The 13314-nt window shown below is 49.8% G+C and overlaps 1 protein-coding gene across 6 annotated transcripts in view; it reads right to left on the reverse strand.

Moving 5' to 3' along the window:
* Positions 1-13314, reverse strand: part of LOC142573238 (dual oxidase maturation factor 1-like) — a 245561-nt gene that overhangs the window by 9665 nt on the left and 222582 nt on the right. For all 6 annotated transcript variants that reach the window (XM_075682842.1, XM_075682843.1, XM_075682838.1 and 3 more), the window contains one exon: positions 9173-9392. In XM_075682842.1, the coding sequence (XP_075538957.1) occupies positions 9173-9392 (220 nt within the window). The remainder of the gene's footprint in view (positions 1-9172; positions 9393-13314) is intronic.

Genomic DNA, 13314 nt, shown 5'->3' on the forward strand with positions numbered 1-13314 from the left:
ATTCAAGATAGTGACAATGATGATAAAAGCATTGAGCTTGCTTGGGATGTGATACAAGAACCACGGGAGGGTGAGCGTCGTGAACGTAAGAGTGAGCGTAAGCGTCAAGAACGTGAGAATGAACGCGAACGTGAGTATCAAGAACGTAAGCGTGAGCAAAAGTACGAGAGAGGGATAGCAGCATTGGAAAAACAGATACAATATTTTCAGCAGTTAAAGGAACAAACGCAACGCCTGTCTGAAAATTCTGTAGGCAGTACAGAGCACAAGAATGAGGAAGTGTCTAGCGGAGTTTCGCCAAAATCCGACGAGAAGAGTAGTGCCTGTGAAATTGGCTGCACATTCATAGGTGAAGGGAAAAAGCTAGCTGCTAACGATGCCTTAGTGGCAACAGAGGCCGTTAAAGGCCAGAGTGAGAGCGACGAGGTGCTGTGCCAACAGAGGACTGTAGAGACAGCTAGGCCAGCTGCGAACAAATTGGCATAGTTACCGAGCGTGTGCGTCGCATCTCATGGTATTTAAGTCGTTAGCGAGGCACAGAGTACTGTTGACCCGACAGACATGAGCACCCATGTTGAGTCAGCTTTGTGTGCCGAAGTGAAGTCCCAGCTGGACGATGCAGTTGAGGGTAATTCTCAGGATGGCGAGCTAGGTAGCTCAAGAGAACACAACTGCATTGTTCAGGGATCGGTGCAGCTCTCCGCCAGTCTATATAGCCTAGATAGGAATCATTCAGTTATTAATCATTCGGACTGTGCGCGTGAGACAGCGATCGATACCGGCTGGCTGTGTGCCGATGCACAGCGTGAGCTGGGCAATGCAGTAGAGGACAGTTCGCAAGAGTGCGAGTTGCATAACTCGAGTAAAGCCTGCTGCATTGTTCAAGAGTCGGTTGAGTTGTCCGCCAGTCGAGGCAGAGAGAGTGTTGATTTAAATGAAAATCAATCAGACTGTGCGGGTAAGAGACCGATCCGGGCCGATGAGATGTGTAACGGCCAGCACGAGGCACGAGAAGGTGGCGTGAAAGAGAATTTCAAGAGAAAGCGCCGCAGAAAGGAGTGCCGTAAAGATCGGAATGCGATGGCTAATGTAGCGAAGCCAAAAACGGCGACGGGCGCGAAGAAGGGTGCGGTCGTCGTTGACGATGTTGACCCATCCAAGATATTCGAGACACCGGTCAAATAGAGACCGAGAAGCATGTTCTGCACGGACGCGCACGAAGGGCAAGGGGCATTTAAATTTCTCGTCGTTCCGTCGTTCTTTTCGAAGCTCAGCGTGTAGTACAAAGAAGCGCAAGGTGGCAAGACGAGAGCAGGTGGGGAGTAGCGACGCGGTCAATCGAGGTCGTGATGAAAGCGGGGCGCCAGGACGCAAATTGGCAGGGGACTGTAACGTCTTGGGGGAGCTGATAGTGAGTAAGCCCTTTTGTTGTTCCTCGGTAGCCAGAGTAGCTTTCGGACCGCGAGCACCTCGAGTACGACTCAAAAGTATGAGTCAGTCGTAAAGATTTGAAACGGGAGGCGAAGGCAACTTCTGTAGAAGTGAAACATGTTGTTTTGTTTTATTTTTTGAAGATTTTTGCGAATTGAGACTAATTTCTTTCAATAAATAAAAGTATGAGCTTTGTTTTGTTTGAGAAGCTCGGAGGTTTGAAAGATGCGTTTTATGTAAACCTGTAGTCTCGCGAGTTAGTTAATGAGTAGATAGGCTTTCTTTTTTTGTGTGGGTGAGTAACCTGAAGAACAAGGTTATCGTTGAGAGGCCAATCGCAGCGCGCGCGTGTTTTAGTTAACCTTCTTGTTTATGCGCTTTTTTATTTTCTAAGGCTAACCGCGTAGGTTTTCAGGAAGTGCATCATTTGCACTGAGAAGCGTTCGTAGTTCCATTAGCGCGTGTCCAGTGTGGACGGAAGGAAGCAGATTTATGACTGGGTTGCTCGTGTGTGTTGAGGGCAGCCGTGTTCTGACTTCTGTAGTAAGCGTGCGTGGAGCTAGTTATTAGAAGACGCATCATTTTAAGGTTTCTGCGGAGTGCGTAAGCCCCGCAAGTTTAATTGCTCGCGTAAGTTACGTGTCCTGTAGGGACTAAAGGAACAAACGTCAGTAAGCGTAATAAAAAGTTTGCCTACGACGCAAGTACGCGTTCTGATTAGTGACCACACGGCTAGCGCATTTGTGATTACGTACTCGTGAAGTTGACCAGACTGTTCAGTGGCACCAATACGTGCGATAAGTACGCCACTGCGATAGGTTCGAAACATGCTGTTTGAGTAGTTAGGCCACTTAAGTTATGTTCGGCTGTTTTCATTGTTTGTTTGCAACGGCAACGACCCATTGTTTTACTACAACCATGACGCTCTGGTCTTGTTGGCATTCGGGGAGAAACGGATAGCTGTTTGGAAAGGTGGTTGGAACAGATTTGTCAAAATTGGGGAAATAAAAGACCAGGGTTCATTTTGACTCAGTAATAGCCTGGCGAGTCAGGGGTGAAGAGCCTGCGCTTACACGTGGTGCAGCGCTGTGTTGTTTTGTTTGTTTGACGTACGTTCTCCAGGGCCCACGATCGCGAAGTTCGTGAAACGAGGCTCGACACCTGTACCCTGCAGGTTCTATCAGCGTTCTTCATGGCCAGCGAATTGATTTCACCGGCCATTCCGAACTTCCGTGGCGAGGACGAGCTGTTAGATACGGGATCTTTTCCGGAGCCTCCTCCGAGCTCACCAGACCCCATCGAATCGCGCCACAGCTAATTAAGAAGCGCAGAAGCACGGATACCACATTCCAGAGGCGGGGCACGTGGAAACAAGTTGGCGGCCCCCACCTGGTGTGCCGCAGGTGGAGCTATTCACTGCTTGACTCTTCCCGAAAGTGAAGCGAGAGCCTGGCACTGTTCCAGGTAACTTGGGTCCAAGAGGCAAGACGGGTGTAATGCACCGTGAAACTCTGGCAGCGTCACCCCCATCCGCCTATTGTGACGGCACATTGCAAGTCAGCAAGGGACGACCGCAGGGAGAAATAAGCCCTCGGGCAATTGGGGACCAAGCAGCGACCCTCTCCGGCAGGTGTGACACCATCGCACGGGCGCCCACCATTGGCCGAAAATGACGACACCTGAGCGGGCTCACCCATTGGCCGAAAATGGCGTCACCTGAGCGGGCTCTCCCATTGGCCGAACGTGACGTGTCTTCGACACACCGAAGGGCTTAAAAGACAGAGACCGAGAGCATTCCTGGAACATTCCCTTGATTCATCTCTTCCGAGCTTCTTGCCACGGGCCGCAGCGGCCAAGTTGCTGCCGGCCCGTAATGACTTTTATAACTGGTAATATCTTGGTCGTCTCACTGGAAATAATGTAAATAAACCTCCCAAGTTTCTCATCCCAAAGTCCTCCTCAACTCTTACACCGCATCCCTACGCACGACCGCCTGCTTCCTCTCGCGATGATGTTGGTGCCGCGTAACGCGGAGCAACTAGTGGTGTGGCAGTAGAATTGTGGGGGATTCTGCCGAAAACGAGGTTCCCTACAGCAGTATATCGCCACATCCATGAACCCTCCCGATGTCATCGTCTTACAGGAAGTAAACTGCACCCCTTCTTTATCCGGCTACAGCACGCTCTCGGGTGTCTTTCCTCTTGTGCGAGCCTTAGTTTCCACACATGTTACATGTCGCATGCATACCACTAACATTGACATTCCTCGCCAAATATTGGAAATAATTACGCAAGGCAAACGCAGCGAGAGTCTGTTTATACTCAATGCATACAGTTCCCCCCGTGCGCGAACGCACTGTTTTTAGCACCTACTAACAGAATTTGGTAGGTTTGGACGGGTTTGTGTGGTGGCCGGCGACTTTAACGCTCCGCATACTGCATGGGGTTACTTTAAATCGCAGGCTAAAGGGACCCGCTTATGGAATGCTATCTGTAACATGAGATACACACTGCTTACCCACCCAGAGCACCCCACTCGGATGGGCAACAGCCTATCTCGTGACACCTGCCCTGACCTTATCTTGGTGCGCAATACCGGCCCAGTCGTTGCACACGGGCCTTTTAGAAGAGCACCTTGGTAGTGACCACTACATTGTGGCGACCACCTTGTCATTACGGGGTGCGCGAAAGCCCGAGCGAAATGTGCGTATAACAGATTGGGCGAAATTCAGGGAACGCCGCCAGGACCCACCTGAGCGCCAAGGGTACGAACGCTGGCTTGACTCACTCGCACAAGATCTAGAGGCCACCACGAGCACACTGCGCACCACAACCAAGACAGCAGACATAGACACGCATTTACTTCATCTTTCGAACACCCGCAGAGGGTTGACACGACAATTGAAACGACAACGCCTCAACCGCAAACTTAAGAAACGTACAGATCAAATTAAACGGGAATCTAAGGAGTATGCAGATATCCTTACGGGGAATAACTGGTGAGAATTTTGCGATCGCCCCTCAGGCACATTGAGCACAGCAAAAACGTGGTCGATTCATCGCTCACTCACGGATCCGACCACAACAAAGGGAAAAACATTTCAACAGCTGCACATCCTAATGCATGAGTACAGGGACGATGTCTCGACACTCCTCAGAGAGCTAGAGAAGCATTTCAAAACCACAGGCCCGCCGCCGCAGTAACCTGACTATCCTTATGTAGGCGAGGGGAACGAACTGCTCGATGCAGACATCACACCTGACGAGGTGCGGGTGGTCCTACAAGACCTACGCCGCAACACGCCACCGGGAGCCGACCACATTCGTTTCGCCACCCTTCGTAACCTCAGTGACGCGGATATTAACCACATCACCCATATCTTCAATGATTGCTCGCTCCCGGGCATGCTTCCCCAAGCATGGCGACACGCCGACATCACACTGATCCCCAAACCGGGCAAGCCTGTTAAAGTTGACAACTTACGACCCATCTCCCTAACATCTTGCATTGGTAAGCTCATGGAGCATGTACTCTTGCGGCGTCTGCAGCCCTTCCTCGAAGAAAAATCATTCTTTTCTAACTCTCAATTCGGATATCGGGCTCATCTGTCTGCCAAACATGTGCTCTTACAATTGCGGGAGGAAGTCATAGGACCTGCGTCGTCCGCCCAAACGAGAGCACTCATCGCCTTAGACCTAAAAGGGGCATTCGATAATGTTGAACATGACCTCATGCTTCGCAATGTTGCACATTCACACTGTGGAACTCGCATGTACAACTATATCCGCGCATTTCTTCGAGATCGCACAGCCACCGTAGGAGTGGGACCGCATAGATCCGGTACGATTCGCCTTGTAGGACGTGGGACACCCCAGGGCTCAGTTCTTTCCCCTACTCGATTCAATATCGCGCTCGCAGGGCTCCCCCGGCTACTCGACCAGATCCCTGATGTCGCCCACGCTATTTATGCGGACGACATTACTATCTGGTCGACACGGGGTTCCGACGGAGCCATCCAGGACCGACTGCAGCAAGCAGTCGATACAGTTTCCGAGTACGCGAGAAAATGCGGCTTAATTTGTGCTCCGGAAAAGTCGGAGCTCATAATAATTCGCCCCCGGAGCCGTTCCTCTACTCCCCCTATCACTGTGCACGTGGATTGCACACCGATACCACAGGATATCGTGCTCGTATCCTCGGCCTACACGTCCAAGTGGATGGCAGGTCAAACTACAATGTTTCCCTTCTATCCAGGCAGATTGAGCAAATTCTGGCCATGATCCGGAGGGTCTCCAACAGGCGCTCGGGTCTTCCAGAAGAGGACCTGCTGCGCTTGGTGGAGGCATGCGTGATCAGCCGCCTTACCTACCATCTCCCATTTCAGCGGTTGACCCAAGCGCAACTACTTCGCATAGACTCAATGATTCGCAAAGCGAAGAAGCTGGTCCGTGGCCTCCCGAATTATACCTCCACACGCCGTCTCCTTAACTTAGGGACACACAACACACTTGGCGAGCTGCTAGAGGCACATTGGGTCGGCCATCGCCAGCGCCTCCTACTCACTCCTACTGGCCGCCACCTTCTCAGACGGCTAGGATACTCTGCCCCACCCCTTGAGTCGGAAACCCGGCCAACGATCTTGTCACCGATACGCCAAGCACTAAGTATTCATCCATTGCCACGTAATATGCACCCCGAGCATGACAAAGGGCGGCGCAAAGCCCGTGCACGATACATTGGCCGCATGCTTGCAAACATCCCGGAAACACATACTTTATACACGGACACATCACGCACTCAAGAGGGCTATACCTGGTTAGTTTTGGATGGCACCGAATCCCTGAGAGACTCTGCTGGAATGCGCGGAACAAATGCCGCTTACGGAGAAATTCTCGGTGTTGCTCTTGCAATTCGATACGCCATCCGTGTTCCTGAGGAAGTGTATATATTGACGGAATCGCAATAGGCATGCCGGGCGTTCCTATCAGGACATGACATCCCGAAAGCGGCGCACCAAATTCTCAAACAGATCCCGCAAAATACGCCAACAACACCTCCCCGCATCCACTTACTCTGGACCCCTGGTCATATCTCGCTGCCGTGTAACGAACGCGTACATGCGGTTGCCCGAGAAATTTCCCTCCGGGCGACTCGGCGTGGTGAGCCGACTAGTTCAGAGTGGAGGGATCCCTTGCTCCGTTACAAAGAAACACTCCGTCATTACACATGCATTCGTCGCACCCACGCCCCACCACCGCCGTCCTTTTCGCGGGAGGAAGCAGTAGCATTACGCCACTTACAAACCGCAACTTTTCCAAATCTTGTCTCTCTCAATAAAGTCTACCCCCACTGTTATGCAGATCGTTGCCCTGGCTGTGGCAGCTCGCCCACAATCTTCCACGTCGCGATTGAGTGGACTGCCAACCTCTTTCCTCCCTTGCCAACTCTCCTTTACCCTCTACGCAACAAAGAGCTGTGGGACGATGCCCTCCGCGACGGACCTCCCGAGGTCCTCCGAGCTGTGACACAACGGGCTCGAAACATCGCCGGCATCATCTTAGGGACCCTGGACTGAGGGTTCCTCCCACACTGCTCTCGCCATCCAAATATTATTAATTAACACGTTTTACTCTCTCTCTCTCCTTCCTAATTGAAACACATCATTTGAATGTAGGGAACCCCGTACCAACGAAGAGACGAAGGAAACTAGGCAAGCGTGACGTTTCGACGGGACCATCACGACAGGAGAGCGGACGGACAGTAGATACGCGAGCACTTGGAACGCCGACAAAGAAGGAGAGGAGCGAACGTACACATAGCCTACGTGGGTGAAAATTCTTATTAGCTTAATGCCTGATACGTGTTCTATTCGTACCCAAGCTGTTAAACTTATTTTTGCAAGTAGGTGGAGTGCTTGAAGCCTGCTTCACCTTCGCCGCGGGTCGGCCCGATATAGAAAAAACTGTAGAACATGTCGTTGATAACAAACTCGAATTCTAAATGTGGCCCCCTTGTGCAACAACGAATTGCTACAACCCCATTCAGCAACTCGACAAGAGTGCGAACTTGGGTTAGTTAGTCAAGCATCGACATGTCAAATAAACATCCAGGACAACGGGACTACGAGAAGACAACAATATGGGCTGTCGTCTTCTGTCGTTTTCTCGTAGTTCTCTTGTCTGCAATGCTTATTCACTATAGCAAATGGACTTTAGTGCTAAGGAAAAGGCATTACCATGACGTTGAGACATCTAAGAAATGTGTCGATAGTGGCCGCGCGCAGGTACGCCTAAACATAGGTGTCACGCTGAGCATGTCAAGTATCACCTAATAATACAACAGCGCCTGATAACCCTCCCTTGCCGATGTAAAAGCTGCTGTAACATTGACAGGAAAATTTAGCGCAAAACAGTCTGGGACGCAGACAAACGGAATATCGAAGGACGAAAGCATTCGTGCTCATTTGTTGACCGTGTCTGTGTCCCAGATTATTTGCTCAATGTTTCCAAGTCATCATGATAGACGAAGAAGTCCAACAGGCAGTCCTTTTACTGCCAATAAGATGTAGAAATATTTATTTATCGATCTGTAACCAATTGAATGGATACCCTGACGTGGATGCCAGCTAGAGTTACTTATTACGTTTCCCAAGCATAGCATACGAGTTCAGAACGGCGCAAAAAATAAAATAAAGGACAAGACGAGGAGCGGATCAATTCAAACTCGATCGCCCCTGCCCTTGTGGCTGCCATCGGGAGTAGAACACATAGCGTCTTACTCAGCAGCATAAGAGCAGACAGTCACAAAATTGACAAACAAAAAATCCCAAAATCATTCGGATAATTCACCTGGAGTCCCACGCTCTAATATCTGACAAGTTAATCCGAGCTTTAGGAATGAGTGAAATAAAATATTGAGGTAAATAGTGTCAACATCACTATTTCGCAAGCTCTGGCTCACACCTGATTATTCGAATGTTTAGTACGACTGACCAATTCCAGTAGAGGCTCTTGCAGGTTTTTCGAGTAAATGTCCTTGCCATGAACTTCGTTCTACTGCCACAGCTTTTAAAGAGTTTAGTACTTTGGAGAACGTACAGCACCTCCTGCTTCGTGTAACCATCAAACACTCGGTCAAATACACACGCCGGCACAGATTCAACCCTTGCTCTTCTGATTTGCTTCAGAGAACGTCTCTTACTTTGCCATTTCCTTACTGTTTTCTCCGAGCGAGTGTTATTATCCAACTGCTACTACTAGGGGCTTCAGGTGTTTATTTTCAAAAAGGCGGCTTATGTGTGACCAGCTGTGCACCTGTTACCATTCCTGGGAGAGACGATACATCTAAACGAAGCTGCGCCACATTATTATACCTATCTTGAATAGTGTTGTGTCTTCGGGCGGTGATCATCGCGGTACCTTAATTGGTATACCACGGCACGCGTAATATGCTGAGGGTCTGTGTTTGGTCCCCACTGAACCTTCATTTCTGTTTACCTCTTGCACATTTCAATGAAATATAGCAATTAACTTCCCCTACACATCCTCTGGATCCCTTGCCTCTGACGGACACACATATGGAGCCCTTTGAATACCCTTCCGCTCAGCGCCTGTAAAACTGCGGAACAACAATAACCGCAAGTGTAGCATTTGTCCTGTTTTGCGCCACTTGACAATGACTGGTGCAGCCAACAGATTCGCTGTGTACCTTTTACCTGTGAAAGAATGCCCCACTTGGTTACCTGTAATCGTCGCCGTGTCCCATCTTTTGGTACTTCGGCAACGGAACGGGCGTGTTCGCCGTGCTGTTAGCGGCGCTCGTATTGCGACTGCTTTGGTTTCCTTGCGCGACGAAGTAGCGGTAAGGCGTGTCGTAGTCGACCTCCAGGATTGTAGGGAACTTGCTCGGGTAAAGGACGTCTACCACAGCCATGGAGCCTCCAAATATTACTGCCATGATACCTGCACAGAGAACAGCAGCAACGTAGAGGCTGGCTATACATTACCACGCAAACCGCTAGTTTGTCTCGACATATCGTGTTGAGCTCGTCGTAGAGAGCAACAACGTGCCTTTCGGCGGCGCCCTCACGAACTTGAACTACTATGGGGACACTGAGGACACTTCGTGGACAGCACATGCCATATGGCCCTATGGACATTTTTATTAGGGTATACTTCTAGACAAGGGTAAAACGGAAGCCGACCAATAACATTAAAAGAAAAAAAAACCAAGACGTTTCGGCTCCCATACGGCGGCCTTGTTCACAATGAAAGTAAACGAAAGGGGACACATGATTATGTATGTGTGAATACATGGCGCAAAGAGCGGGCATAAACGGAAGGAAGGCTGCCGTGATTGCGCGACAGCGTGGGATCAGTAGTTTGGATTAGTAATGACTTGATATGTAAACGCGAGGTTAGATTACTTTCAGTGGCAAGCAAATGCGCCCCGCCCCAGTCAAGATTATGTCCTTCTGGTACAGAATGCTCCGGAAGAGCGCTAGAAGAGTTTTTTTTTTTTCACATCATGACGGTGTTCCTTGATGCGCCTTTGAAAATTGCCCGTCTCGCCGATGTAGACGTAAGTACAGTCTGCACAAGGAATGTTATACACAACACTTGGGTACCTTTTTCTTTCGGAAGCTTGTCTTTCACATTTACAAGCATGTATTTCAGCTTTTTCACTGGCACATGTGCAACGTGCACATTCAACCCTTTTTTGCTCTTGACTGCGAGCAATCCCGACCAGACGAGTTTTCATCGAACTCTTCATTTCAGGTCGTACCTCTATCGCATTGCAAGGTCGGAATAAAGTAAGCATTTTTTTCACGCTTTCTTGTTCCGATCATATGCTGCTCTCGGTTGGCTTATGAGAAAGAAAGAATTAAAGGGAAATGAATCGTTATGCTATTGCGACTTTTCGATACACGTTACTCTCCACCGCAAAACGCGTGAAGCCAGTCCTCATTGACAGCAATCGAGGAGAAAAAAACGAGGGAGAGACAATGTAAGTACCCGCTGGCAACCTTGTGCTGGAGAAAGGAATCAGTGGAATAAGTAATTGCACCATAAATGGCATAAAAGCCAAAGCAGCGTTCAAACACGGCTCTTGTGCATTTCCTGTCCGGTCAAGATGTGAATGTCAGTGAATTGCCCGCACCTACTTTCACATCACGGTTTGTTTATTTTATTTTAAAATAAAGTTTGTTTGTTTGAGTTATCGATTTGCTTTAGTAACCGTGACGTTATGGTTTAAACCACTTCTTGCTGGGCGAGTTGGTGCATGGATACGTTAGGAAGAGTTGCACGTGTGAAAGCACGAGCACAGGAAAGTTATACAGGAAAGATAGCGACATAGAAGGGAAGTGCGCTCTTTCCGTCTACCATGTTTTTTTTCCTTTGTTCGTCCTTTTATACGCGCAACTCTTCCTAACATAGTGAGGACATATACATACAGACATTTACACAGATATATAGATAGGCAGTAAGTTGATATTCTTCAGAAGCTGTCTTAATTCGCTGCTTTTAAATGCATCGTTTTACATTTTCAAGAATGCGTCCGTCTTTCCTTTTTTATTCCATCTATAATAGAAGTAAGTAGCCTTGGCATTAGAGCATATGGTACAAAAGATGAAAGGGCAGATATATAAGGTTAAATGGGACCATGTTTACCCTGCAGAAGATATGGCCGGTACGACCAGAATGGCGGAACCTTAGGCTAGGCCCCATACGTCGTCTCTTTCGTCTACTTGGTGATCGTCTTTTTTGAGGCTCTCGTGGCACCGTGACATAACGCCCGGCGGCGAAAGCGCCGACCTAGCGCCTGGTAGAGGGCGGCCGCATGGTATGGCTTGAGACAACCCACGTGGACACCATCACATGACGTGGACGAGTGGGAAGCATCGGCTAGAGCTATTTCATAGGTGACTTCACTGAATTGTCGAACGAAGCGTTAAGGGCCAGAGTACCAGCAAAGCAGTTTTTCCGATAGGCCCACACACCGCCAAGAAGTCCAAAAGAGGACGAGGTCACCGGCAGAGAACGGGACATCACGGTGACAGTTGTCATAAAGAAACTTCTGTCTTGCGTGCCACTCAGAAAGGCGACCTTGGGAAATCTGGTGTGCCTTGGCTGCTGAATCTATGGCGTCGCGAGCGTACTCAGAAGGAGACTCGAGACCAGTTAGCGGGATCGTGTCGAAAGGCAATGTCGAGTCACGTTGGTGGCAAACGCAGGCAAGTAGAGAGGCAAACTTTGGAGATGGAAACGCTTTGACGCCATCGCGCCATTGTGATTGGACAGCGACTATGCTGTCAACATAGTAGCGAATGGCACGGATTTGTTCCGCTCGTTGTCATGAGCTTACAGCTGCTAGCGTAGATTAGAGTGTTCGCGTCTGTTAGGTAATCCAGTTTAATGGTCGTGGAGCACATGCGATTTGATTACACGTATAATCGGCCTATCAAGGCGGAAGTTCGAAACTGCTGACTGAAGGCACTATAAATGCGAGGGGCATGCTTGATGCGGATCTGACAACACGTCGCTCATGGCCCACCCGCCCGGGCCATGAGCGGCGGGTACGCAGTTCGCGCTGCGCTGCCTTATCGTAGCGTGCTTTGCGTTGATGCAAGCCCGAAGGTCAATTCACTGGTCGCTGCCGATTTTCCTCACTGCAGTCTTATGACGGCAAGTGTCTGCGGTCATCAAATGAGATGTGTTGATGTTGGCTTGTGAGCTCTGGACACCATGCTTCTTAATTTAGTTGGTATGCCTATGCTTACATCTTTATACGGCCGATAAAGCTACTATCCTTACTTCGCATAGCTTCCCACTAATTTGCAACCTAAATCGATCCTTTGCTTTTCGGGCGATACTACTGCTTTTTTTTCAATTGGCCGGCTCTTTTATACGCATTGCGCATCAAGCACACACCATTATACAAACGCTTACAGTCAATTCATTCACGTGGCGAGGTACCTGGAAAGAAATCACACTTTCTTTTTCATGCAGTGGCAATGAAGGACAGCTAAGACACTTATCGCCCACTTTCCTTATATAATACGCTTCATATATTTCTCATTATGTCTTGCCTTTTCCTTTGCTTAGAAAATTGTGTTAGCGAAGATGGCTACAAATTCACACTTTATGCGTTATTCTGCGAAGCGGCTGCCGTATCATTTTCGAGCGTCATTACTGTGCTGTCTTTCCATGTCGTTGAAGCAGAGGCCGGTCTGCCGCACCTAGGACCCTAGGGTATTCCACAGACAACATTAGGCCTGCACGTCATATATTTGGTCTGCTGGTTAATCTCGCAAGAGACGGGTTAGCTCACGGGCAATTTCCATGCGCCATGACACGAGGTTTGTCTTTTCTGGAGCAGTCGCGAGAATCTCGCCGCTCCTTAGGCGCTCGCGGTGCCGTCTGGCTGGTTGATGTGTCCGTCGACTCTTCAGAGGCGCTCGACACGCGCTCTTGCGGGCGCTGTGTTTGACGCGAAGGCCGAGACACGTCGGACGAGACCTTTGAGGCTACCAGCCCTGGGGTCGGTTCTGCTGGGGTGGCGGAGCAGCGCTAGCTGGAGCCGCCAAGGGGGCGCCGCTGGCGGCTCACTGCGCGTGCGCCGGACCATAGCCTCCTATATTTTTCGTGCCCGCGTAATGGTGCCGCGGAGACCGTGCGTTGCCCTCTCCCTTCCTCCTCGATTTGCGCCTCGGTTCTCCAAGAAAGGTGCAAGCGCCCCATACTTGCATTGCCTCAGACTCGCTGACCGAGCTCGCTCCTCATCCCTCATCGCAAGCCAGAGCGTGCTCGCTAATTGTAGACGAAATGCGCGTGAAACAGAGGCTGCTTTACCATAGACAAAGGGACGCCTTCATCGGCGAAG

Source organism: Dermacentor variabilis, chromosome 2 (genome assembly GCF_050947875.1).
Source record: "Dermacentor variabilis isolate Ectoservices chromosome 2, ASM5094787v1, whole genome shotgun sequence".
Lineage (NCBI taxonomy): Eukaryota > Metazoa > Arthropoda > Arachnida > Ixodida > Ixodidae > Dermacentor > Dermacentor variabilis.